Source organism: Anas platyrhynchos, chromosome 3, assembly GCF_047663525.1.
Source record: "Anas platyrhynchos isolate ZD024472 breed Pekin duck chromosome 3, IASCAAS_PekinDuck_T2T, whole genome shotgun sequence".
Classification (NCBI taxonomy): Eukaryota; Metazoa; Chordata; class Aves; order Anseriformes; family Anatidae; genus Anas; species Anas platyrhynchos.
This window is the reverse complement of record NC_092589.1, coordinates 118,953,978-118,978,713: the sequence shown is the minus strand read 5'-3', so window position 1 is coordinate 118,978,713 and position 24,736 is coordinate 118,953,978. Positions and strand designations below refer to the sequence as shown.

General features: G+C 43.9%; 1 protein-coding gene across 6 annotated transcripts in view; it reads right to left on the bottom strand.

The window, feature by feature from the left end:
* FBXO16 (F-box protein 16) overlaps positions 1–24,736 on the bottom strand; it is a 38,573-nt gene that overhangs the window by 8,540 nt on the left and 5,297 nt on the right. For all 6 annotated transcript variants that reach the window (XM_072036585.1, XM_072036587.1, XM_038177597.2 and 3 more), the window contains 6 exons: positions 23,696–23,837; positions 18,665–18,700; positions 11,024–11,230; positions 9,700–9,864; positions 8,658–8,863; positions 2,348–2,453 (listed from right to left, as the gene is read on the bottom strand). In XM_072036585.1, coding sequence (XP_071892686.1) covers positions 2,348–2,453; positions 8,658–8,863; positions 9,700–9,864; positions 11,024–11,230; positions 18,665–18,700; positions 23,696–23,791 — 816 coding nt within the window. In that variant the 5' untranslated portion in view covers positions 23,792–23,837. The remainder of the gene's footprint in view (positions 1–2,347; positions 2,454–8,657; positions 8,864–9,699; positions 9,865–11,023; positions 11,231–18,664; positions 18,701–23,695; positions 23,838–24,736) is intronic.

Sequence of the window (24,736 nt, the reverse complement as noted above, 5' to 3'; positions counted from 1 at the left end):
AAACACAGCCATGTGCTTCATGCCTGGCCTGCTAAAAGCCCAAATGAGTCACTGAACCCACAGCATTCTTCACTTTCCTTTGTACGATACTGGGACAGCAGCTGCTGAAGGCAATGGAAGCATCAAGGTGGTACAGACGAGCCTCAAAACCTCGATCCAAAAAAGTGCTTAAAGAGATAATTAACAATGAAACTGTACTTACCTGTAGTGTAAGGCATTTCCCTGCGTAAGGACAGAGCAGGCGTTCCCATCCCACTGTGGAGATGGGGAGGTGCATGGACATTCGTATGAAAGTGGCCCTTCATTCAGACACCTAATTAACTCATTTTATTGTAATGCACCATTTAAGGTAATTTAGATAATTTACTTTAATTTATTGTAAATGAAGTGTGAGTCTGGTCACATTTTCTGCTACTGTTTCCATGATTACTAATAAACTCCAAAACCCCACAAGTTTACCAGGAGGAGACTTCATTCACCATATGCAAACCTGGAGCCAGTGGAGGTAATTCCAGGAGTCAGGTCATCACCTTAATTACACGTTTCTTCTATTTTGGTGCATTGTTGTTTAGTCTCCCGAGCTTAGAGCTCCATATAATAGCCCTTTTACATCTTCATTGTCAGCTGTAATATACTTTATTCTCATCTACTTTCTACCCTGGAATCATTGATCTATTTAAGAGCTTCATTTTAATTTGACTTGATGTTTGCTTGCTTGGGGCGCTTATTCTTTCATCGTATTCTATTCTTCTTCCAAGGATTTACTAAAAGATTTGAGTATTAAGCTGCCTTACTTGGAATTGATTAAGTAAGAGACTTTTCACAGGTCTTCATTTCAACAAGATTCTCCAGTGCTACCCTAATAATGAATGGCAATTAATTTTGGATGATTCCCAGTGAGTTATACATATTCTTCTATGCATCAGCCTACTGAAACCTAACTTTGATTGTCCTGTAGTGTTGTAATCATTAATGGCCAGCGTAACAGCAGGATTATACTTTGTGATTACATGGAGGATAAGAAACACGGCCCTTGTGCTGAAATTTGCACAGTTCTAAACTCAAAGCAAATACAAGTGTATTTTCAATGTATAGGTCTAGGAAGGAGTGATGCAGCACAGACTACGCCAGATTTTTAACACAAAAAGAAGCCAGTGCTTCCAAGGTTGCACAAAATAAAGACATGGAGCTCACTTAACCCTGGGTTAGGCTGTCCTAACTGGCCTAAAAAACTCCCACTGGCTTTATGCGGGAGGGTTTGGACCTGATGTTGGGAATGAGACTAGGTGCCCTCCTGAATGGGGGCTGTGGGTTAAATAACTTACAAGTTCCCAAACTCTAAGGAAAGAAAATCAAAGAAATCAAAGAAAATCATCTCTTTCTACCCTGAACTAAGATTCTTTCACTTCTGTACTGACAATAAAACAGCTTTAAATTTGAAATGAGAAGCCATGGTGGAATGAAACTCTGTAAGGGCCCTCTGATCTAAGGGCTACAGAGGAAGCTATTGGAGAATGGAAGCTGTAAGACACAGGCTGAATAACTTTAATTATATTTTCTGTTCTTTAACACCGGCTGAATCCCTTTCCTAGCAGTATTTGGGTCAGGAGAATGCCTCTCAATCTCAGGAGACAATGCCTCTCTTTTATGTAAACCTTCTTTAGCTCAACTCACATGCGTTCCCTTGGCTTTCATCGCTTGGGAAACATGCTTCCAGGTCTGCAAAAACCCCCGATACGCTTGTGAGCACATCTTTCTTCTGGCAGCTATTTGCTGCCATATCTACAAAAGCTTAGGCCCATGACGCTTTCTGGAAGCCTGACTTCCCCAGACTCCTTTCATGTGAGGATGCCCTATTTTACCCGCAACGAGCACAATGAATCCTCAGTGTTAAGACCTTCGGGCTGCTTGCTCAGGCTCAGCCCAATGAACAAAGCATAAACTAACTTCAGACTGCAGCAATCAAAAGTCGCGAGCACAGAAGAGCAGCTCTGGGGAAAGATGTGAGCGTCGTAACCGATCCAGGGCTTTGTAGGGCATGGAAACTGGTTGTCAGGATACCGGGCAGCAAGCAAAGCGAGGGAGGAGCAGATAACCAGATCACTGCCTGCACACAGACAGTTGCTGTCTCTTTTTTCCCACCGAAAGCAGATGGACTGTGTCTAGGCTGCAGCGAGACATTGCCCCTGGAGCAGCCAGACATGGTATGCTTTGTGTCCTCCTTATGCCTCTATCGGAGCAAAGTTTTGCAGTTAGCGAAGTTCAGCAAATGCCCTGAGCTAAAATATTCCTGGGTGTAACTGACACTGGACCCCAGCTGATATAATTACAAGCCGGTGATACTTACCAGTGATTTTGCCTTCCGGAGCTTATTAGATCCACGACCTGCTCGCTTTTTTTTCTCAGCTGCCTGCCGGCTGAGGTCTGGGGTCTCTCCTCCTCCTTTCTTTCTCCTGCAGAGCAAAACCGAATAGTATTAACAAGTGCTCTGGAGTTGGTTCCCTGGGGTTGAGAAGAAGAAAATCCCTTATGATATGCCACCCAAAAAGACATGGCTTAAGCTAATACATTTTATCTTGTACCTGGAGCAGACCAAGAGCACACAATCAGTTGTGGCTCAGGGAAGAGTGGTAACTTGCTTTTTTTTTAAAGTTATGATAACTTCACAGCACTCAAATGCATGTCCTTAGCTTGAGACTTATGGATTTAAGCTAAATCCACAGAAACTGTTACATCAGCTTAAGGGAATTCACAGAAAGGGAAGTTTCACTAAATCATTTTTAGAATTTTCAGCTAAGTCCATAAGGTTAGAGGACTGCCTCTCAAGTTATTCATCGTTTTTCAGCCAAATATTTTTTCTTGTATATGTATATCAATTTATTTGGAGCTATTATTAAAGTTAATATAATTAACTGATAGAACAGGAATATTCCAGAGTGTGAAAATTAAGTGAAGTACACCGGATTATGGCCAGTTGTCACGTTATTTCAATATCAGGAGTAAAATTAGTACTAAGAGAAAATTTTTTCAGGAGCTCAGGTTTGCTTGGACGGTGTTTGTTCCCCTTCCACATTCAAACTCTGCATATCACAGGTAACTTTACAGAAGTAGTAAATTTAAAGCAGTGACTCTGTGCTCTCTGGGTTCGTCTCCCAGCTCCATCACCAGCATCTCTGGGCTCCTGGAAAGCAAGCTAAAAGGCACATTGTGAAAAATATATATATATATAATTTTACAGGGTGGAAGCAGACTCTAAAAGCAAAACATCCTAAAAAACATAGGGCCACACCACATCACATGCATGTCCTCTCAAGCAGCCAACACCACTACGTGTCTGCTGTTCACCAGTCCCAGACCAGCTGCAGATCAAGAGCCACAAAGATGAACCAGACAAATTATTTCAAATAGCAAATTGAGGAAAATTACCATCTCTTGACAAACACTTCACTAACAGCCAAGAGAGAAAATTCAACCCAAAATATTATTATAGAGAATAATCTGCTCAACTTTAGATAGAAACAGTGCCTTGCCAGAAGGAGTTAGCACATGGAATGATCTCTCCCTGTTACAACTGGGAGCACTGGAAGAGGTAAAGAAGAGGCTCTGACTCCATTTTTAGAGTCCAGTGACAGCATTGGCATGAGCCTGTTCACTCAGAAAACTGGAAAAATGACCTATTTATGCGGAGATAAAATACCAATCACCTGTCAAACCTGAGCTTCTGGTCGTAAATTAAGACATTGAGCTCTACTGCTGTATTCTAACGTCCATGCCCGTGGTGGCAGAGCATCCCTCTGCAGCAGGTCCTCACCACGATCTCACTCCCAGGTCAGGAAAAAAAGGAAAATAAGCAGTGAGGATGAGTTTGTCAGCCCTGCAAAGGAAGACGGCGTCAGAGCTGAGCTGGGAACTCCAGGTCTCACTCCCAGCTCTGAACTTGGTGTTTCTCACCCCACTTTTCTCTCTCAAGGAATGTTTTAAATTCCCACGAGCCTAAGGTTTTACATTCCCACAAGAGAGGAGCGGGCTGGCTATTCAGAGCCATGAAAAGCAAGAGGCAGGCGTGAGGATTCAGAAGAGCGGTGAGACAGCGTGCCCTTCGCACGCAAACCAGCCCCTTTTTGTCAGCAACTGGGCCTAGGCTGCTGACGGAACAATTACTGAACGTAATTATTTTCTCGTTGGGTAAACACTCCAGTACAATATGCAACTGTTTTTAGAGCCGGCCTATGCCCATAAATTATCCGACTGAATTAATGCTGGCTCCTAGGAGCCAGGGCTGGTTGCAGGAGGGGGGGAAGGAGATTTCCTTTTGGTCGAGCTGCTGTCACGAGGAGGAGCAGGGCTCTTTCTTGAGGCACAAGGACACAATCTTGGCGAGGGTCCAGCACCGGGCTCGAAGCAGCATTCATTAGTCATGATAAAGTGGGAGGCAGGGCTTTTTGATTTATCAGCACCGAGCGGCACACCACCAGATGCCTTCCAGCAGAACCGTACGTGCACGGCCGGAAAGAAACCCCCCTCCTGGTCCTTTTTAGGTAGGTTGGGGTCCCAGAGGGAGTTTTATAACTTGGTCCCATGGCACAGATAAAAACGCTTCACTTCACCTTCACAATATTGCTCTGTGCTCCTGAAGAGACAAATCCATCCTTGCTGGTCTCGATTCTGTTTGTGTTGAACCTGGGCAGTTCAGGCTGAGAACAAAACAGACCTAAAAGAATTCACCTTCATGATAAATTGCTCGCATACGTGCAGCAACACTGAAAGCCGCTGCTATAATTCTGCCGAGTGATTTTGATAAACCCTTCCAGGCAATTTGTAATTCTACCCGTCTGTATCTCTCCTCTAGCTCCTCGCCACTCCCTCGACCACGCATCTGCTCATCGCTGTGCTTAATTTCACTGCTCAGTGACTCTGAAGCTTTTCCCACACTTCCCCATCTAAAGCAAATAAACTTTCAGCGAACATCCTCCAAGATTGCTGTCCCAGCTCCTTCAAAGTAGCTCCTGAGTGTTGTTTTGTTTTTATAGTACGAGCTCAATGCCTTTCAGAGCAAGCAGCAAAAAAAATCCATCCGAACAAGATTCAATTATCATCCAGATTGCAAATTAAGCCCATTCTGCTGTCCTTCCGGCACTACCCAGCAGTATTTCTTCTTCCCAGTGATGTGAGACCAGCACTGGCCAGGCCAAGCCCTCACCCCAATGCTCTACAGAAATCTATTTATTTGTTTTTCAAAGGTAAACGCCCGATTATGGTCTTAAAAGCCAAAGAACACATTTGAGGTCTTATGTGCCAAAGCACATATTTTGTGTCACGTCTTTTAGGACTTCCTTTGACTTCACTCTCTTGCAAAATTGAAAATTGAGCATAGCTCGGTACGCCTCCCGTGTTTCACTTTGGCTAAGCAAGGCCAAGTTCTCTGCCACGGATTCACAGCGGAGTAGTTCTGATATTGCTGAGGAAGGGAGCTTGCCGCTAATGATTCCTCTGTAAAGATCAACAAAGAAACAGATGGCGACCCTGCCATTGAAATGACAGCATTTTGGCTGTCGGACACCCTGTTATGATGAACAGGAGAGCTCTCTCCTCTCTTTGGACCAGAAAGCAAGCATAGAGAGATGTCCGGCTCAGAGATTTCAGCCAGTTTCAGAAGCCAGGAGAAAAAAAAAAAAAAAATTACCTCTTAAATTCTGCAAAATTCAACCTGACATTAGGCAGATTAACTTTGATCCAAAGAAGTAGCCAGTGACTAGTCTCACACACTGCTTTGATGATGGCGTCAGGTATGCCTTTGATGTAATCGTGTTTGTTCACAAGGAATTTTCGACAAGTCCCTTTTTCCTCCACATGGCAGAACTCAAATGGAAAGAATGGTTTGTTTGCTCATTGCTCTCCTGCCAACCTGCAGGCCAGCAAAAGCTCCCTCTTGTCCTTCTCTCTTGGCCGTCACGTTGGCTGTCTGCTGCTTTTCTGCTGCTTCTGCTGTGTCTTTTTATGCATGCTTGTGACCTGCCTCAAGAAAATAATAGCTCCTGCCTGTGTGCATTCAAACTGCAGCAAAAGTCATTTCCTCTCCCAGACTACCACTGCAAAACCCTATATTATGGGAAATCAACCCTATTGTTTTAGGAATCTCATTTTACATAGATTTCACTACTTCTGACATTCACTTTACATGAAGAGTGGATGTTATGCCCTTGAGCTCCAAGAATTCGTCTAATCTGAACAATAACTACACCTCACACAGCCTAGGGGGGCAGAGATTTTTATCTCGCCTCTCTGTTCTGCTTTACAACCCTGTACACTGGTCAGGCAGGGTCTGCCTGAGCCTGCAGGCTGCAGTAAGGTGGCTCAGCTTGCGTTACGCTCCCTCGTTCAGGCGACTAGATACTCACGGAGCATTGCCTTCCGCAATCTAGAACCAAGCCTGGCACCACAGAGGGGCACGCTGACCACGTTGCCACTGCCAGGCAGCCAAGAGGTGCCCAAGCTGCCCCTTAGTGGCCACTGTCACCTCCAGCAGATGCCCACGCTTGGGGACAGCACAAGCCTGGCATTGCGACACGCCATGGGGTCCCCAGGCTGCTGCCTGAAGGTAAAGGATGGAGGACACAGAGATTTAGTGGAAGGACGTCTGGGAAAGGGCTGCAGACCACAGAAAAGAAGCACCAGAATGTCTTCAGGTAGCTGGGTCAGCACCTGGAACGGCACACCCGTACTGCTGAATGAGAGTCATTACAGACAAGGCTACACACTAGCAATTACTTTCAGCTTAAGTGATATTAAAGGGAGATCCTCGATAAACAAGTAAATCTCGTAGAATTCTTTTTTTTTTTCTCCTTGCGATAATCCCCGGTAATTATGGATAAACGCCAGATTTGCTAGATCACCAGGCATTAAAATATTCTCCACTGCATGCATGGGTAGAAGCTCAAATCTCACTTAGGAGAAGAAAACAGTCGGCGTGCTTACTGTATCATTAGCAAATCAATCATTTGCATATGGTCGTCAGCTGCATCTGCAGCCCCGTGCTGGAAAAAGTGACTTTTAAACGCTTCGAACAGGGGCTGTCCCTTTTTTGATGCTCAGCCACGACCAGCGCCAGGGAGCCCCAGACCTCACATACGCCCTTGGAAAAAGCGACGTGGAAACACTTAGCACAGCTGAAAAATAACGCCAGCACCATCATTTGCAACAAGAGGCATTTGGGCAAAATATTTAGTTCAACGCCTCAAAGAACCCTACCTAAAATGGCACTAGAATTTGGAAACATACCACAGAAAGAGGGTGAGGTGGAAACTGGAATGCTCTTTGAAGTGCTGCAGTATCCGAGGACCAGGGGACGCGGATTAAAAAATGATTCATAAAAGGCTTTAGCTCAGGCACTGGGAACTTTGTGGAACACCCCGGAGGAGCGGTGGGTCCGGCAAAGTTAATCGCATTGAGAAAGAACCCGTGCAAGTGCGCTGCTGCTGAGCCAAATACTCAGCAGGCTGGGGTAATTCAGGGCTCGATTGTTCCTGTGCACAGGGCTAATCTCAGCTCTATCGGTTATTTACTTACTGTACAGTCCGGATACTTTTGCTGTGGATTAATTCGTTCCCAAGGTTTTTGTTGGCACGGTGAAGAGGAATGTCCTCCTCGCTGCACTTTTGGTTGGGTGAGAATCTGGGCAGCCCTTCTCACGGGGACTCACACGGGAAGGAGGCAATGGTCAAGCTAATCCATCACCTCTAAACCCGGCTCAGATTTATGATAACTTTACCACAATTTCATGAGTTACTACACATCAGCTGAACTGAGGTAACTGCTGTGAGCATGGCCATGAAAAAATGAGAGGTGGCAAAGACTTGAATGAGAAATGGGCCAAATCCTGCACGCAGACAACTCCCACAGCCTCCTTGCTATTGCTGCTGCCAGTGCTTGTTAACACACAGAAATCCGACCACAAACCTGAGATTCTGAAAATATCTTCCACCAGATGTGCCAAAGGAAACCATGGGATGGCCTGAACACAAGTGAACGTGCAAAGTTATGCTTTGGGTCAGAAAAGCCTTTCTTTTGCCAGGTAATTCTGGGAGCCTAAGAACTGATGGATATGGGAAGTCTACCCCATGCAGTGTAGACACAAACACTACTCATTACTTAAATATTATATAGGATATATACACACATGCATACTCTTTTACCTGCACCCCTTTTAAACATCTAAATCTCTTTTCAGCCAGAAGATCCTTGAACTAACACAATTATATTTTACCACAATTAATTCATTCTTCCTCTTCTGTGCAGGAACTGCATATTCCTCCCATCCTTGCAGCTTTGTTTAAAAATTCTTGAACAAACTGTTGTCCTGATTCTTCCCGTTAAGCCGTGTGATTTCCCCAGGGGTTACAGCCTGTTTTATAGGCAGACACTAACAAGCTCTGCAAATGCTCTGCGCCGAAAGGACACAAAACTAATGCAGCTGCGACTACAAGAGGACCAAGATCAATAAGAGAAAAGGGAAAAGGGCAGCACTGCGTGCTAGCTTGGGTTTGCAACCAGGCTGGTGAACTAAAACGCTTCCAGGCAGCTTGGAGCACAGGCAGAGGGAGCTTGCAAAGGACATGGACATACTCTGTTATCACAGACAAAAGGGAAGAGACTCTTACGCCTGCCTAGCCTGCTCGATGGGATCGTAGTTGTCGAGGTAGTTGAATCGGATGGTGTCTGTAGGATGCCTGTCTGAAGAACGCCACGGCGGGAGCTCTTTTTTCTCCTTGTTTGTCCTCCTTCCTAGCACAGAAGGTTTTGCCTCCGGGATGTTGCTTCTCACTGGTTGCACATCAATAACTACAAACTCATCCTTTGGAGGAGTCTAATAAGAGACATGAAAAGAAGAAAATACATTTTTATCCTACAATAAAGATCAGATTTATTTTGCCTAACTTTAGACTTGTGAGAACGAGGCATTAACTCAAAATTAGTCTCTCCAGGCTCCATTTTGGTCACTGGGCAGAAATTGGGGCCCAGACAGTGCATGTGATTGTCCATGTCCTGAACACTGTATTTAGATGAGCTGAGCTGTATTTGAGATGTGTTGGCTTGATCCACTGACTACAGAAACTGCCTGCGGGGGAATTTGGTTAGAATTAGAGATCTGAGTTTTGAATTCAGGGCAGAGACTCCTACCCTCACAGCTTCACAAGCCAGGCATCCAGATCAATGAATCTCAGCAGAAAGCAATGGCTATGGAGTGATGCTCCACCCTCCCAGAAGGGCCCTACCACATTTGAAAAAGACAGAATGGGAACAACATCAAAGGCTGCAACAGGCAGATTGTGTGCTTTTGTTCCTTTTCACCAGCTAGACTGATTGTGAAACTTCAGCAGGGGTCATGTTGGGCACCCCACTCCTGCTTATCAGATCGAGACAGGCTATCATATGTTCTAAAACCTGGGGAAGAAGAGAAGGGAACACCCTGAAAGGATAGGAGGAGAGAGAGACCTTCATGATTGCTTCTCTCCTCACCAGTGAGATTTTCATTTCCCCCCGACCTGGGATGGATGAAGGGAAAACACAGCACATGGTAACACATGGGTTTAGATTCTAATTTAAAATTGTGTGTCTTCCTTTTTACAAATGGGAGACCAGAGAAAGTTAAAGAGTTAGGAACTCTGCCAGCCCAGAATTTCCCCCCTGGTAGGAATATACCTTTGGTCTTGTAACATGCAGCTCTTTCACCATCTCGATGTAATGTTTCTTCCAGATTCCTTGCTCAAAGGGGGTTGGAGAGAAGTTGATGTACCAGCCAAAGCGCAGGCACTTCAGCATCCAGAGCTGATCCAGTTCAGACAGGTACTTCCAGTGCCAGCTCACCTGTGGGTGCCCAGTAACCACGTATAAGAGCAGACCAACACCTCGGGGTTTCAAGCATCCAAGTTTATATCTAGAGACTTATCTCCTGTGGATGCAGCTCCCCTGTGTCCTTAAACTAGTACAATTCTGTACAAAAAACAGCACTGTTTATGCTCCATTTAAACCCAAATTCGAGGTCTTTCCTCATGATGTGCTCATGTACGTTGGCTGAACTCCAGTGTAGAGCAAAATACTCTAAAAATCACTGGCCAAGAGGAAAGACTTCAGCTTATCTGGAGCAACTTCCTGCATTTTTGCTCAATACACACACAGATGTTGGAATAAACCCTTTATTACTTTCTACTGACAAAACCAGAAAAATATCCTAAGCTATCTGCTCCCTGCCTGGGAATGAATACTGAGAATTTTGTCTACATAAAATATGATCTGCTGGAGATAGAAACTAAAGCAAGTTTTAAACAAGCTGAGATTTCGACATATTAGTATTATATTACAGAGTGCTATAGTAGTGCTTTAACCTTAAGCTTTAGTGCTCTTTTTTAGATATTGCTGACACCAATATCTAAAGTTATTCATTCATAACTACCTTGGGTGTCACTTTAAGGCATGAAAAGCCATTTCTGGAGTCTTAGCAGACTGAATCCCTAGACACTGTGCTCAAAAGCACATTGATAACTTCTCTGCTTCTCCACAGCCAGCACTTTACCTTCAAGCATTTTAAAGGATCCATTTTTCATTGTTTTTCTTAAAGCATCGCATGCACTTCACGGGGCAATACTTTTAAAAGCAACTAATGGTTCTGCACACAGTATGAAGTATTTTAAAAGAACGTGGTTTTCAGAAAGTGCCAGGCCTCCTCCTTGGGAACAATCAGCCTTGTAAATTGACACACGTTAAATGCCTAAGAGCAGAACACCCCAAATTATTCTTCCCTTTCATAAGTCTCGGCCAATCTGGTTTAATTTAGGGTGTGGGGAAGTGTTGCATCCAATCTCACACAAGTGCCACTAAGCATATGGCACTGGGTTGCAAGGTCAGAAAGCATTCTTGCATTATTCAGGACTGCACTGGCACATCTTTATAGTAGATTAGTGCTGTTTCTTTCTTTATTTTTTTAATCTACCTTGACCTTTCTGAACCTTAGTATGTGTTCTTTTACCTGTGCACATCGACAGAGGCTCCGTGGGTCCAGGAAGGAAAAAATGTATAAAGACAGCACTCTGGGGAGCCTGGTGGTGAAATCTAGAGCTTCGGTGGGAACTCGATCCTGTAGCTGCTTGGCACAGAATTTCTGCTGTGACAGGGAGCAGCGTTCCAACAGGTCCACCAGGATCTTCCGCCTCTGACCATCTGTCCACTTGTCAAACTGAAAAAGGAGTTTCAGGTTCTGAGAAACCGGAGATTCAGCTTGGTAAAATAAAGCACACATGTAAGGCAAGGGAAAAGTGCATAAGCAGCAGCTTCTGGTGACTCACTCAATAGCGAAGCACGTAGGAACTGGGAACAAATGGAAAAGCTACATTAAAAGAAACTCTGAAGCCACATAACGTATGATTTATAATCCTCAAAGGATCCCAGATGGCCTAGTCCAGGACACACTCATGCTCACAAGACTCCTGGGACCAGTTCTGAGACTTGGTTTCACTCATGAAAAGAAGGAGGCTCAGAAGGGTGTTTACAGGATTGGGTCCTAAGCTGACTGCTGCTTCTTCATCTACCCTGACACTTCTACGGCCCCCACTACTGCAGGATTTGGGAGCCCAACAATTTGTAAAGCATTTATTCTCACACAGGATAATAATGTGAGCCTTACAGAGAACTGGAGCAAAGAGAAACCAGATCAATTGCCAACGTCTCACAAGGAAAATCCGCGGTGCAGATCCGGCAGCACAGTAAAAGAGATTTTTCCAGGCATTTCCGTGCTTAGGTCAGACGTCTAAAGAGGAGGATTAAAATGGTTGGACTTCGCTGTGGGAAGGAGCGAGCACTTGGGTAACCAGGCGAACACGTCTCGTTGATGCAACGGCACCAGCGGGACGCAGAGTGGGGCAGAGCTGTGTAAACAGGGTGGGAGCAACGGTGGCGGTAGCCGGTGTTTAGCTTGTGTTGATAGCAGGGGCTGGAAAGGGCCCCGTCAGCAGAAATCTGCTGGGAGGAGACTGACCTCATCGCCACAATCTGTGCAATCTGCCTCAAAACCTGCAGGAGCAGTCCTGGCTGCGAGGGTGCCAGCAGGGAGGGAGTCTCAGGGGACCATTTCGGCAGCATCCACAGGGCAGCAAACGGCATGGTAAAGGTCCTCTTCCAGAGGTGAAATGAAGATTTTAGGTGAAATCCTGCTTCATCCAGCTTCCTAGCAGCTTCTTGAATCAGGATCAGCAGCAAGACAAACTCACCTTCCTTACGAAGGGCAAGTTCCTAAAGTGCTGGGCCTGTTGGGGAGCTTTCCCCTGCTGGTTCCTTCTCTTCTCGCCCATACCCATAACGCACGCTCGTCTTTCTGTTTCCTGAAGCCAGCTTTCCACAACCAACTATTGGCTCTCCACGGATCAAATCACAGCAATTTCTGCATTTAACCTCAGGGGTATTTAAAGAACTTATTGAAACGTGACCTCCACAAATTAAAAATAATAATAATTTTTTAGAAAGTGCGGCTCTTCATATATATATATAAGCATAATATATATAATATATATAAAACATATAATAAATATAATATATAATATATGTAATATTCAATTATACATATATAATTGAACAATTTATCCAGCTCCCTATATATAATCTTCTATATATGAAGGTTCATATATATATATATATGAGAAGAGCTGAGTAAATTGTTTAATGCCCAATGCCCTTCCCTTTCATCTCCTCTCCAAACATTTTTCCCTTTCACTGACATCCCTTTCTTTCCCTTTCAGAACAAGTCAGACCCCAGACATTTCGATCTTTTTTTTCCTCTGCTTCCCCACCAAAAAACTATGGCCAACTGGTGAACTAGCAAAATTATGGTCTAAAATAGACCGTGCAGGTGAAAAGTAGCTGAGAAGTCATTTGTTTCCAGATCATTTTAATGAACCCTTTGTTTCTTTATTTCTATTTTATTATTTATTTCAATTTTATTATTTATTTCAATTTTATTATTTAATTTTATTTTATTATTTATTTCTATTTTATGTATTTAATTCCAGTATTGGACAATAAACTATAAGAAGTAAATAGCTCTTCTCCTTCTTGCAGGCACCTCTACAGGACCTTGAAGTACGTCAGCAAGGACAAGATCTCAGCAATTCCTGAGATCCCAGAGACAAAAGCCAAGAAGAGAGCTCCCAAATGCCCGTGCCTTTTCCTACACAAACCGACAGTGAATTAAGGAATACACCCTTTCCCTCCCACCCCTATTTTGCATTTAACTTTCACCTCTAATGAGGTTCAGCAGAGCAAAAACTGACTCAGGACTTTGGGATCCGGCACTGGGAGCCACATCCCCTGAGACCACCCCACCAGATCAAGGTGCACCAGGGGGCACAGAGAGGGTCTGGACACGAAGGGTTTTTTCCTCTAGCATGGTGAACTCCTCATTCATGACCACAGCTACATCCTCTTCTCATTAAAACAATCTGCAAACACCAGCTTGCAGATCAATTTCTCCCATATATGATCGAGAGGCGGGGGTAACTGGCTCATCACTCCCACACCGAGAGGTGAAGCGAACCGATCAAAGCAAACCAAACGTAGCTTCTCTTTCAAAGGGGCTCAATATTTGCTTCTGGTTAACTCTTCCCATCCAGCCATGGCTTTGCAATGAAGCGATTCCTTCCAGCATCCTCCTCCCGAGCTCCCAGCACGAGGTTTGAGCCCCTTCAGAGCAGCGTCACGCCACCGGCACGGGGCCGCGCGGCTTCTCCAGGCGCTGGGCAGCAGCCAGGTAGCTCAGCAGGCAGAATTTGTCTCTTTTCCAGCATTCACAAGCACGTCCCCATCCCACGTTTGGGCAATCCAACCTGTCAGACTGGATTCCCCTTCTCAAGGCTGCGCCTTCCCCAGCCGCAGCAGTCGGGAGAGGTTTTCCCTTGCTGTGCCTTTCCCCCAGCCCGGGCGAACAATGGCTCTCCCCGGGGACAGAAGGCTCTGCTGGCCACCACGCCGGTCCTGCGATCGGTTTACAATTAATCCCTGAGTGCACACACACAAATGATGAGGCCTGACACGAAGGGGGGGAGCCCGGGAGCTCGGTGTGAAGAACAGAAGCTCTGTTGCTTAACCTAAAGAGGCCCCTCTCCAATATAAGACCGGTTGTTGTACTGGAACGGGACATAATCCTGCCTCCCAGCCGGCTTATCGGCACGAGTTCGCAGGGTTACAATCATCTGCCGTCTCCTCCTGGTCCTGAACATGGCTCAGAAGAGAAGGGACAAAGCAGGCAGGCACCCGGGATCCATCCAGTACACGGGTCCAGCCAGCAAAACCCTAAACATCGCTGCTGCCGACTGGCTCCTTGTCAGGAATTCGGATCTGTTCCTTTTTTTTGCTTTCACTGCTGCACTTCGACATCCAAACCTGAAATTTTGAAGGAGGAGACTCCCAGGAAGGCTGCCTGGAGAACACCAGTTCAGCTGAGCAGCCACCACTGCTGCCTCTACCCCAGTTAATAAACGTGCCTGGGACCATTTTCTAGTGATGACACCAAGAGGCAGGCGATGCACATGTCCACACCGTCACACTCTCCCCCTTCCCAACAAGGTGGCTGAATCCACCCTGCTCTTTTGGCACGGTTCCTGGTGAGGCTGATGTCCAAACCTTGTCTGAACGATGCCTGGAAGAGCACTACTGGCCCAAGCCAGAACCGTGCCAGGGAGCGTGCTAACAATTTCATGGTGTGGATGAGCGAGTTCCAAGACCTGGGAACATTCAGATGCGCTGTATATAAATTACTACGACAAGATGTAGCCCACAGGGTGAGTTGAATCATTGTCTGGGCTCCCTGACTTGTCGACATCTCATTTGGCTTTAGCGGAAGCTGCGATGCTCAGATCACCTGGAGACACTTAAGCTTTAGGTGTCTTAATCTACAAGTTCAACCCCAGCCTCGTTGTCAACATATTAACCCGGGTGTCAGCACGATAGCGTGAAGCATTAAGGTAGAGCAAAATGCTTTTATGTATTGTAAATTAATGGGAGGAATTTTTGGCTTGCGGTATTGAAAGAGAGCAGAAAGGGAGGCTGCGAGGGAGCACGTCAAGGCATCTGCCCCAGGTGCGATATAGAATAGCAGCTGGAATAAAACAGAAGAAACCAGCAGAGAAATGTTAACCCTTTCCCAGTGCAATCGTCAAAAGGGTTTCAGCTGAAAGACAGCAGCGTAATTTATCCTTAATATTTTTTCTGGAAAATATAGGGGTTAAGGATTTAGTGCGACAGAAATTCAGCAGAAATGCCTCCCGTTAAGATCAAAGCCTGAAAATACTCAAGGATAGGAAGAGCTACGTAGGACGGGCTGCCTGCTGCCACCACGCACTACCACTGCTTCCACGCTGTGCAGCAGCAATACCCTGATGAGTTGAGAGCAACCTGAGCCAGCCAAAAAATTGTACAGGGTCCCATCATACATCTTGAGTGCTGCAGGTGACAGCACAGCCAGTCCCACACCCTCTGGGGCTGCCCAGCCATGCAGAAGCAGAGAAAAGAAATCCCTTCAGGTCATGCAGTTCATTGTTCCTCAGCCTGTGTTTTAGGGACCGTAATAGGTTGGGAGACATCAAAGGCTTTCTGCGAGGCAATTGCATAGAAATAACAAAAGGAAAACACACACACAGAGTCCCTGAAAGCATGCAAATAAAATGAGGAGGAATAAAACAAACAATAAACTTAGAGCATTTAATCTAATCTCTTTTTTTGGCTGGCTGTAAAGGTTCACCACTCTGGCAATGCTGCACAAGGAAACTGTTCTGCTTTCCCAGGTTAGATGGTCCTTCAATTTAGAAAGGTTTAGAAACACTGCAGTAGTTCTTCTCCTACTGCAAGGCACCCTACCCAGACCATTCCTGACAAGTGTCTGTCTTTTCTCAAAAGATTCCAGCACTGGAGATTTCCACCCAAAACCCCCAAGACAAGTTCTTCAGGCAGCAAATTACCAGCAGATTTTGCTGGTGTCTAAATCGTATCTCAATAATTGTGATTCCAGCCCATTTCTTGTCCTACCCAATGTGAACATGGAGATCAGATTATTCCCATCCCCTTTGTGGGGAACTTTTATGCGTTATTGGCAAGATGTTATTACCTCTTTTATCCATCTTCCCTAGAGTGAACAGATCCTTTTCAAATTTTCTGGACCTAAGAACATTCTCACCTATGACTCGTTTGCAGAAGCATCTCCAACTGGTCCTCAGCTTTCTTAAAATGCACTGAACAGCACTGGGCATAGCTCTGCCTTCCAGACTGCCCTTTGGGATATTCCCTTTTTTTTTACAATTATAAGACAATCATAAACTTGTCAACTCAAACTTGTATTCAGTTTGTGATGCATCATAATTCCCAACAATTTTTAGGCAGAATTGCTGCATAATCGAGTTTTCTCATATCTGCAGTTTTTGTAAATGTCATTCTTACATGGAGCATTTTTCACTTGTCCTCATCAAATTGCAAATCATTTCATTTTGATTTCTGATCTGCAAGTCTGATATCACCTGCAAATCAGTGTGTACTTTCCATTTCATCACCAAAAATACTGAACCGTTCTAGATTCAGAACAGACCTCAGCCTCCCAGTTTCCTAAGAAATCATTTGTAACAACACTGAATGTGGATTTCCAGCCATACAAACCCACCCTTCAGCACTTCCATCTAGTCCATACTTCCTGAGAGCGCTACAAGAAGGCCATGTGTATCAGTGGAAAAAGTCCTGCCAAGAGCACTGTGATTTCTGGACAAAGTTTCTCCCAAACTCCGAGTGCCCTAGGCTTTGCATACCACATATCATAATGCCAGAGGCTTTGAAGGGAGTTAAGAAGAGCTTTTGTGCTTTCCACACCCTTTTCATTGGCATGATGGATGGCAGAAGCACAAGGAGAATTAACTCTGAAGGAACATGATGAGAAATACTGATCAAGTGACATGGAAGGGTCAGGTATTTAACCTTTCAGAAGATGTTTTCACACTCTTTGTTGCATTTGGGGGAAGGTTGTTTCCAGATTTGGGCTCTTTCAGAGGGGGTTCCAATAAAAACATTTTTGCATTTTTGCCAGCGTACATCCCATGGGCATTTTAAAGCATCCACCAATTTTCAAGAAACGAGTTTTAGGTCTGTCAGTTACTATCATGTTAAAAGGTGTTTTTTTTTTTTGCACAATAATCATTCAATTATTTTGTTTTCTTAGTTTCCATGAAATCCCTTGTTATCAAAATGCATGCAAGTCAACAAATTATGGAAAGCACATTTCCTATAAAGATGAATAATTCTTATGAGGTTAAAATGTCTATAAAAGCCAGTTCATTTGCAAAATAAATTCCACATGAGTGACCTACTGGGCATAAAGAATAAACACCACAGTTCAAGTAAAGTAACTGTGCAAATACTCTTTATCAAAGAGTGCTGATAAGGAACATCATTTCTATACTTCATAGAACCATAGAATCATACAACAGCTTGGGTTGGAAGAGACCTTAAAGATCATCTTGTTCCAACTTGATTTCATTTTAGCTTTTGTATGGTACATGACTACACACCTAGTTCTTTGGTTCCTTTTATAAAGATGTGCATAGGGCTCAACCATACAGTTACTACTGAGCCCCTTTAACACATTCACTGATTTATTGCAATAAACTCACTGAGTCTGTGTTCCTCTCTTCATAGGACACTAAGCAGATTACAGCTGCTTTCTCATAAAGGTCTTTATAGAGGTTTTGCATCATAAAAGAAAAAGCACAATGTAATATTTCAGGTGTGAGTTTAGGACTAAGGCAAAGATTGTGCCACTGTGTGCTTTGCCATCAGGTTCCCAGGTAGGTCTCTTAGAGCTGTTTTCCTTTAAAGCTGCCAGCTACAACTCCCTTCATGGGCTACAGAAAGAAACAGGCATCTCTAGAGGGCTGTTCTTTCATCCCACATTAAGTGAGATGAATTACCCTCTGGAAGCACTGCTTTCTTTCTCTCTGTTGACTGTACATGGAGCCTGCGATGACCAGACCAGCCAGGCTTAAATATCTGTCTCAGACATGCACACTCGGCCAGAGAAAACCCATCCAAAATGCCAACCTCACAGTAATTTGTGGCTGGGGCAGACAAATCCTATCTCAAGTCTCTCTCTGCCCCATTTTTTCATCAAAAACAGGGTGACAGCACTTTCCTGTCTCACACAGGAGTTGTGAAGATAATGACAGTGAGAGATTGTGAGATGCTCAGTGATTACAGCATTAGGAGCCCTATGTGTGCACTTAGTAGATAACATGTCATTTATTACCAGCTTTAAAGACTTGCTAGCAGGCAATGGCAATATCTAAACATCCAGTATCCTCTCTGAAGACTTCACAGGCTTTTCCCAGGGCTTCTTATCCCATTTCAGATCATTTTGAAAATGAAATATGATTTCCCAAGTTCAGAACTTACAGAAATAAGGCACTGAGGAAATTTAGACCTTTACCTTCATCAAAAGTAAGCAGTCACAGCTCACTTGCACACCTACATGTGGAAAATGAACCCCTTTTTCTAAACAGGTTATGTTATACACTCTCATTATGGTAATCTCCTGATTAATTCAGAAACCCAACTGTATTTAAATATAAATTTAAATTGAAAAGTTTACCCATTTTCCAAGCAGGGCTCTTCTTTCTTCAAATACCTATAAAACATAAAGACACAAATAAAAATGAATACTTTAAGAGGATTCAGTATTTCTGAAGAAAAAATACAGCTTGAAAAAACATTTGTGTGACCTACAAAATATAAAAAGAATCACAGAATGGGTGAGGTTGGAAGGCATTTGTGGAGATCAGTTAGTCCAAAGTCCCTGCAGGGTCAACAGAAACAGACTGCTCAGGGCTCCATCCAGCTGGGTTTTGAACATCTTCTTAGATGAAAGCTCCACAGTCTCTCTGGGCAACTTGTTCCAGTGTGTGACCACCCTCGTGGCAAAAAAAAAATCAAAAAAAAAAATCTATGTTTAATGGAGTTTCCTGTATTTCAATTTGTGGCCATTGGCCCTTGTCCTTTCCCTGGATGATACCAAGAAGAGCCTGGATCTCTGTCCACGTCATCCAAGTCATTAATGAAATGATCATTTAAATGATCCTGACCCCAGTGTGTAAATCCCTGATGTACTCCGCCAGGGACAGGCCTCCAGCTGGCTTTTGTGCTGCTGATCCAATCCCTCTGAGGACAGTAAATCATTTTTCAGTCCACCCCACTGTCTATTTTTCTAGTCCACGCTTTGTCAGCTTGCCTGGGGAGATGTTATGGGAGACAGCATAGAAAATCTCATTAAAAGTCTGAAAATCAACCAGTCTTCCTGGACCTCTCTTCTCTCCAGGACCCTATCCCAAGCAATTCCTCCAAGCAGATCACTGAAGAGGCCAAGGTCTGCTCTCCTCATGTCCAGGGCTGTGCTTCTGCTATTTGCTTTGTTCTTTCCTCTTGGCATCCTGAACTCCATCATGTCTTTGTCACTGCAGCCAAGAGTGCCTCTGACCTTCATATCCCCAACCAGTCCTTTGTTGTTTATAAAAATGAGGTCCAGCAGAGCATCTTTCCTTGTTTCCTTGATGACCTGTGTGAGGCAGTTGCCATCAATGGACTCCTGAAACCTCCTGGGCTGTCTGTATTCTGCAGTGTTGCCCTTCCAGCAGCTGTCAGGGTGGTTCAAATTCCCCTGTAGACCAGGACCTGTGACCATGAAGCTTCTTCCAGTTGTCTGAGGAAGGCTCCACCTGCTTCTTCTTGGTCTTTGTCACCTCTACAGCCTGGTTATTGTCAAAGGTTCTTTTCACTGTAGGATACTCCTGAAAGTTCAAGGGCTATGTGAGTACACCTATGAAGGACTGCTCCAGCAGACTGGCTGCAGTGTGCTGCCTCACTTCTCCTCTCTTCTTTGCAGCTCACCCTAGCACTCTGCCCTCTTGAGCATACAGTGACTTGTGGTGTCTCTTGTGCTTTGCTGAGACCAGAAGCTGCGCTTCCTAGATCTTTATTTTAGCGATTTCAGTTCTCCTGAGTTGGAGATGTTGGGTGCCAGAAAGCTCCTAGAATGGACACAACGTTGAGTAGCTATCACACAGCCCTGGAAATGGCTTCGATCTTCATGCAGTGAGACTGGTAGGAGTAAGAGTAAGACCAGTCTTTATGGCTCATGCTGTGCCTAGGCACTTTACAGTGACAACTAACAAGGAGGATGATCGGTATCAAAATACAGCGGAGGACTTGTGATGTTGACCTTTATCCATAGGGAACTAGACCTGAAAGCACCAGCACGTGGCTTCCCACTACCACAAAACTGCCTTTACGCTCGGGATTGTGACCTGGCAAGTGAGGAAATGTTGTAGATGTGTTTTCTTTCCAGAAGACAGATCAAAGAGAAAAAAGCCCAGCTTATAACTGCACATAAAAACAGCTATTAACCACAACTAGAAAACACGCTTGATCATTATAAACTCCAAACATGTTATTGCTTTGACAGCCTGCAAAGAAGGTTCCTGCAGAGAAAGACATTATCAGTGCTGATGTCTGGTACAGCAGTTGTCAGCGTTAGCTCTGTCTCTCTCAGCAGGAGTGTCTCTCGTGAGGGGTGGAAAATGACATTTCTTTTATTTGCATGTTGACAGTTATTATTTGCTTCATTTGCATGTGGGACACTTGGCAAAGTTAAAAAACAACAACAACAACAAAACACTCTAACAAGCTGAACTTGGAAAAGGATTTGCCACAAGCAAGTGATGAATAGTCAAAGATGTAAGTTTTGGGTTGGATAACTCCAGCGAAGCAGTGAGCTATTTATATAACTGAAAGCAATGTTAATGGCCTTTGATCAAAGAAAGACACGTTATTTGCTTTCAGCATTCTTGGAGATACATCTGAAGCCAACTTTGTCAGAAAGTTCTGCCTACTCCAGGCACTTGGAAGCATTAATTAGCAATAGAATGGCCCCAAATTGGTATAATCATCCACTGACTTAATCAAGACCATGTTTACTGTCCTCCCCTCCAAACCCTACAAGTTATACCCATACTGTACCCAAGCTGGCTGGCCTTGGATGCAGCCTAAGGCCTAGATTGCTCCCAAGACCTTCCATCTCACATCCGTGTCTTCAGGTAGTTTAAAATAAGCTCAGGCTCAAGGCTGCCTGGCAAATCCCTCCAGCCATTGCTGCAAATGCCACTGGGGGCTTTTCTACCCCACTGCTAGAAGGGAAATCATCTCTTAACTTCCAGTCCTTCCTTAAAGGCAGGTCTGACACTGAAGTCTGCCCGGTTTTGCTGAGGGTGAGCAGCCTGGCCTGTCTCCTATCTTTACTACATCCTTAGCTGTAGCACACCCTTGGCATATCTAAGACTCCATCTCTGGTTTTCTGACCATGAATGTTGCATAATTCATCATTTCCTAATTCTGGCTTCTTGACTTTGGTCTGTCCCTGATGGAGCTCCTGGCTTTAAAGCAATCGTGCCTGCCCACGGCCCAGTAGTAACACCCTGGACGTGCTCTGATAGCTGCTGTAAGGGCAGAAAAACATAGATGGAGGCTACAACATTCAGGATGTACAACTGGAAGGAAAGATCTTGGGTCCTTCCAGCAATGCAGACTAATATACTCTTGAGCATACCTAAGAATCCAGGGAAACCTGCAGGAACCACTGATGGAGCACCCCATGGATTAACCAAAATTAGAAAGGCAGCAAATTAACACTGTTATCTGCTATTGGGTCTTCTCCTAGAAATAATTTAGATGGAGCTTAAGTGCTACTGCTTTGGATCAGCTCTAAATTCTCTCCACTGCTGTCCCTCTTTTCCTATTCAGCTAACAAGTGCTTCTCTTAAGCATCTCTTCTCTCTATACTTTTATCTTCTCATTGTTTTTCACATACCTTCTATCTATAAACTCTTTTCTCCCTTCACACTTTGCCTTCACTCAAGTGCAGAAATGAGCAGAGACATGTATAAAAATGGCACCTTCTCACTCCTTGGCTCCTTATATATATTGACTGGATTATCTCCCAATTTCAGCTGTCAGCAATATTTTTGTTTTCTGCTCAGTCGGTAGAGCCAGCACTGAGAGTAGCACAGTGATAAATGAAGAAGAGTTTCAAGCAGGTCAGTGCTATAAAACTTGGATCAGAAACAAGTAAAGAAGTTTTATCACAAAGTTCATCACTGACCACAGGTAGTAGGAGGTAGGTTCTTTCCTATCTGGAACACCATTAAGGGCTGGAGTACACAACACTCCAAGATGAGCTTCTAAAAGTTTGGCTGCAGCCAAATGCAACATCACACTGCCTAAGGAGCAGAGGAGGAAGAAGCTGGGAAAGGGCAGTTTTACCCACGCACTCACTGCTAGTCAAATCACACTTTATTGCACAGTGATGTGCGTCTGTAAAAATGTGTCTTAAAGAGTGTAGGAAACAGACATTAAAATGATTCAAAGGCGGGAGAATCTGCCAGATTGAGAAAACTTCAAAGAGCTCAATCTGTTTAGTTTATCAAAAAAAGATCAAGTGTTGGCTTGAAGCAGAGTAAAAGTACTTCCACAAGGAAAAAAATGCTGGTTACAAAAGAGTTTAATAAGCTAGCAGAGGAAGATTTAAATGATGGAAGCTAATGCTACAGGTATTCAGACAAGAGACAAGGTTTAATCTTTTAATGGTATGGAGGATTAACAATGAGAAAAGAAACTGAGGGAAGTGATGAAATTTTCATTTTGTGATAATCCCAAAGGTATACTGGATACCCTCACGGAAGATATATTTTAGCCAAATTCAAGTTGGTGAGCTCCAGACAGGGAGAACTGTGTGAAACGAGGGACTGAGAAATCCAGGAAGTCATACCATGTGATGTAATGGCCCACTCGGGATTAAATTCGGTGAATCATCAACAGAAATTGAAACTGAATTCTGAGGGAGGAATATGCTCCTGCTGACACATGAGACGTTAGCAGATCCCAGATATAGTACGCAGAGTGGGAGACTAGGAAATGCATCTCATTATTTATAAATTGTGTGCATCATTTCAGCTAACAAAATATCAGTTTGGCCTCATTACTGCCAGGCGTAGCAGAGGAGACAGGGTGTGGGTACTAAGATCTCTCCTACAAACTGAGCTGGAGCACGTTGGCCACGCAGACACTTGCACTGACACTCAGTTTGCTCCGGGGTTAAACTGAAGTCTTCTGAGGCAGAAAAAGAATGATTTAGCAACTTTCACTAAGAAATAAATACACGTTTGCTTGTTTAAAAACAATTGTTTGGAAAAATACTTATATGCTTTAAAAAATATGTTAGAGCTTTCAGTTTTTACATAACATAGGAGGTTATATATATATATATCATAAAGACTATGTATGCTCTCTATATATGGACGTCTAATAGTAAAAATCTTTAAGTTCTTATTCCATTATTCATGACCTACACAGCCAAAACCGTAAGTATTTTTTTTTCTGAGACTTGAGAATTTGTCAAGTGAAACAGAATTTGCTTTAGGATTTGCAAATATTCAAGACCCAACTGGAAAAGGTCCCGAGCAAATCCTCTAGTTCACTCTGCCTTGAGGGATTTGCCTAGGTCATCACCAGAAGCCCTTTGCAAACTCAACAGTTCTGTGATTCCATGAATACAACCCATTTGCATGGAACTTGCCTTGTCATTCATGAGTTGATGGTTCAGCGGAGTCCACGTGCTCATCTTGGTTTGTAGCTTGGGGCCATCCATGTTTCTAGGAGGTGCAAACGCCATGGATGTGTGAAATGGGGAATCTCTGGTGTCTTGTCGGCACCAATGGCTACAACAGTTGAACAGAAAAAGACCAGCATTATCTCTGCGCTACTCCTTTACATTATGTTAGAGAAAAGCAAACATTTCAAGATGTAATCTAATGACTCCATAGCATAGCTACAATACATGCAGAATTATTTGAAAGTCAGGAGTAACATGTACATTTTATTTTATGCACCCACAGTAACTGCTACCGTAAAGCCCAGATTTCCTGATGGAACCTCTGTGCATTAATATAATATAAATAGTTAATAATTAAGCAGGTCTTTCTCATCACAAACGTTATTGAATATGCCTTTGATTTTTGCTGCATAAATGATCACAACAGGGTATCTGCAGCAAGCTCGAAAGCACGTTCGATTTCTCTTTCCAGTTGTTGTCACTGAAAATTTGAGGTAGCCTGTGCATCTACTTAAGTGACACTAGACGGGTTTTTACTGATTTTGATGGGCATATAATGCCAGGTCTCCGAGGGCCAATTTGTTTCTATCACATTTAACTGAAAGAATGAAATCCAGAATGGCTCAGAATTGACTGAAATCTCTCAGCGTCCTGTTGTCAGGCAGATTGGTTTTGACATCTGAACTGACTGTGCTGCTCTTTCAAACAAAAAAAGTCCTCGGTGAAGTAAATAAGGCATTTAAGAAAATTTCCCCTTGCCTTTTGTGAAACCAAATAATTGGACGTTGTTCAGACTAAGCCATTTATTCATAATTGTTTGCCCAAAACAGGAAAAGCTTTTTTTCCCCCCTTCATCCTGTATCCTGCAGCTGGATTCAGCAGCATAACATCGTTGCTTACCTCAGGGAACCGATTTCCAGACTGGAGGTTTAAACTGCAGCAGCCTAAAAACCAGGTCATTTCTTTACAAGCAACATTAAAAAAATACCTGTTTCCTTCATGCAG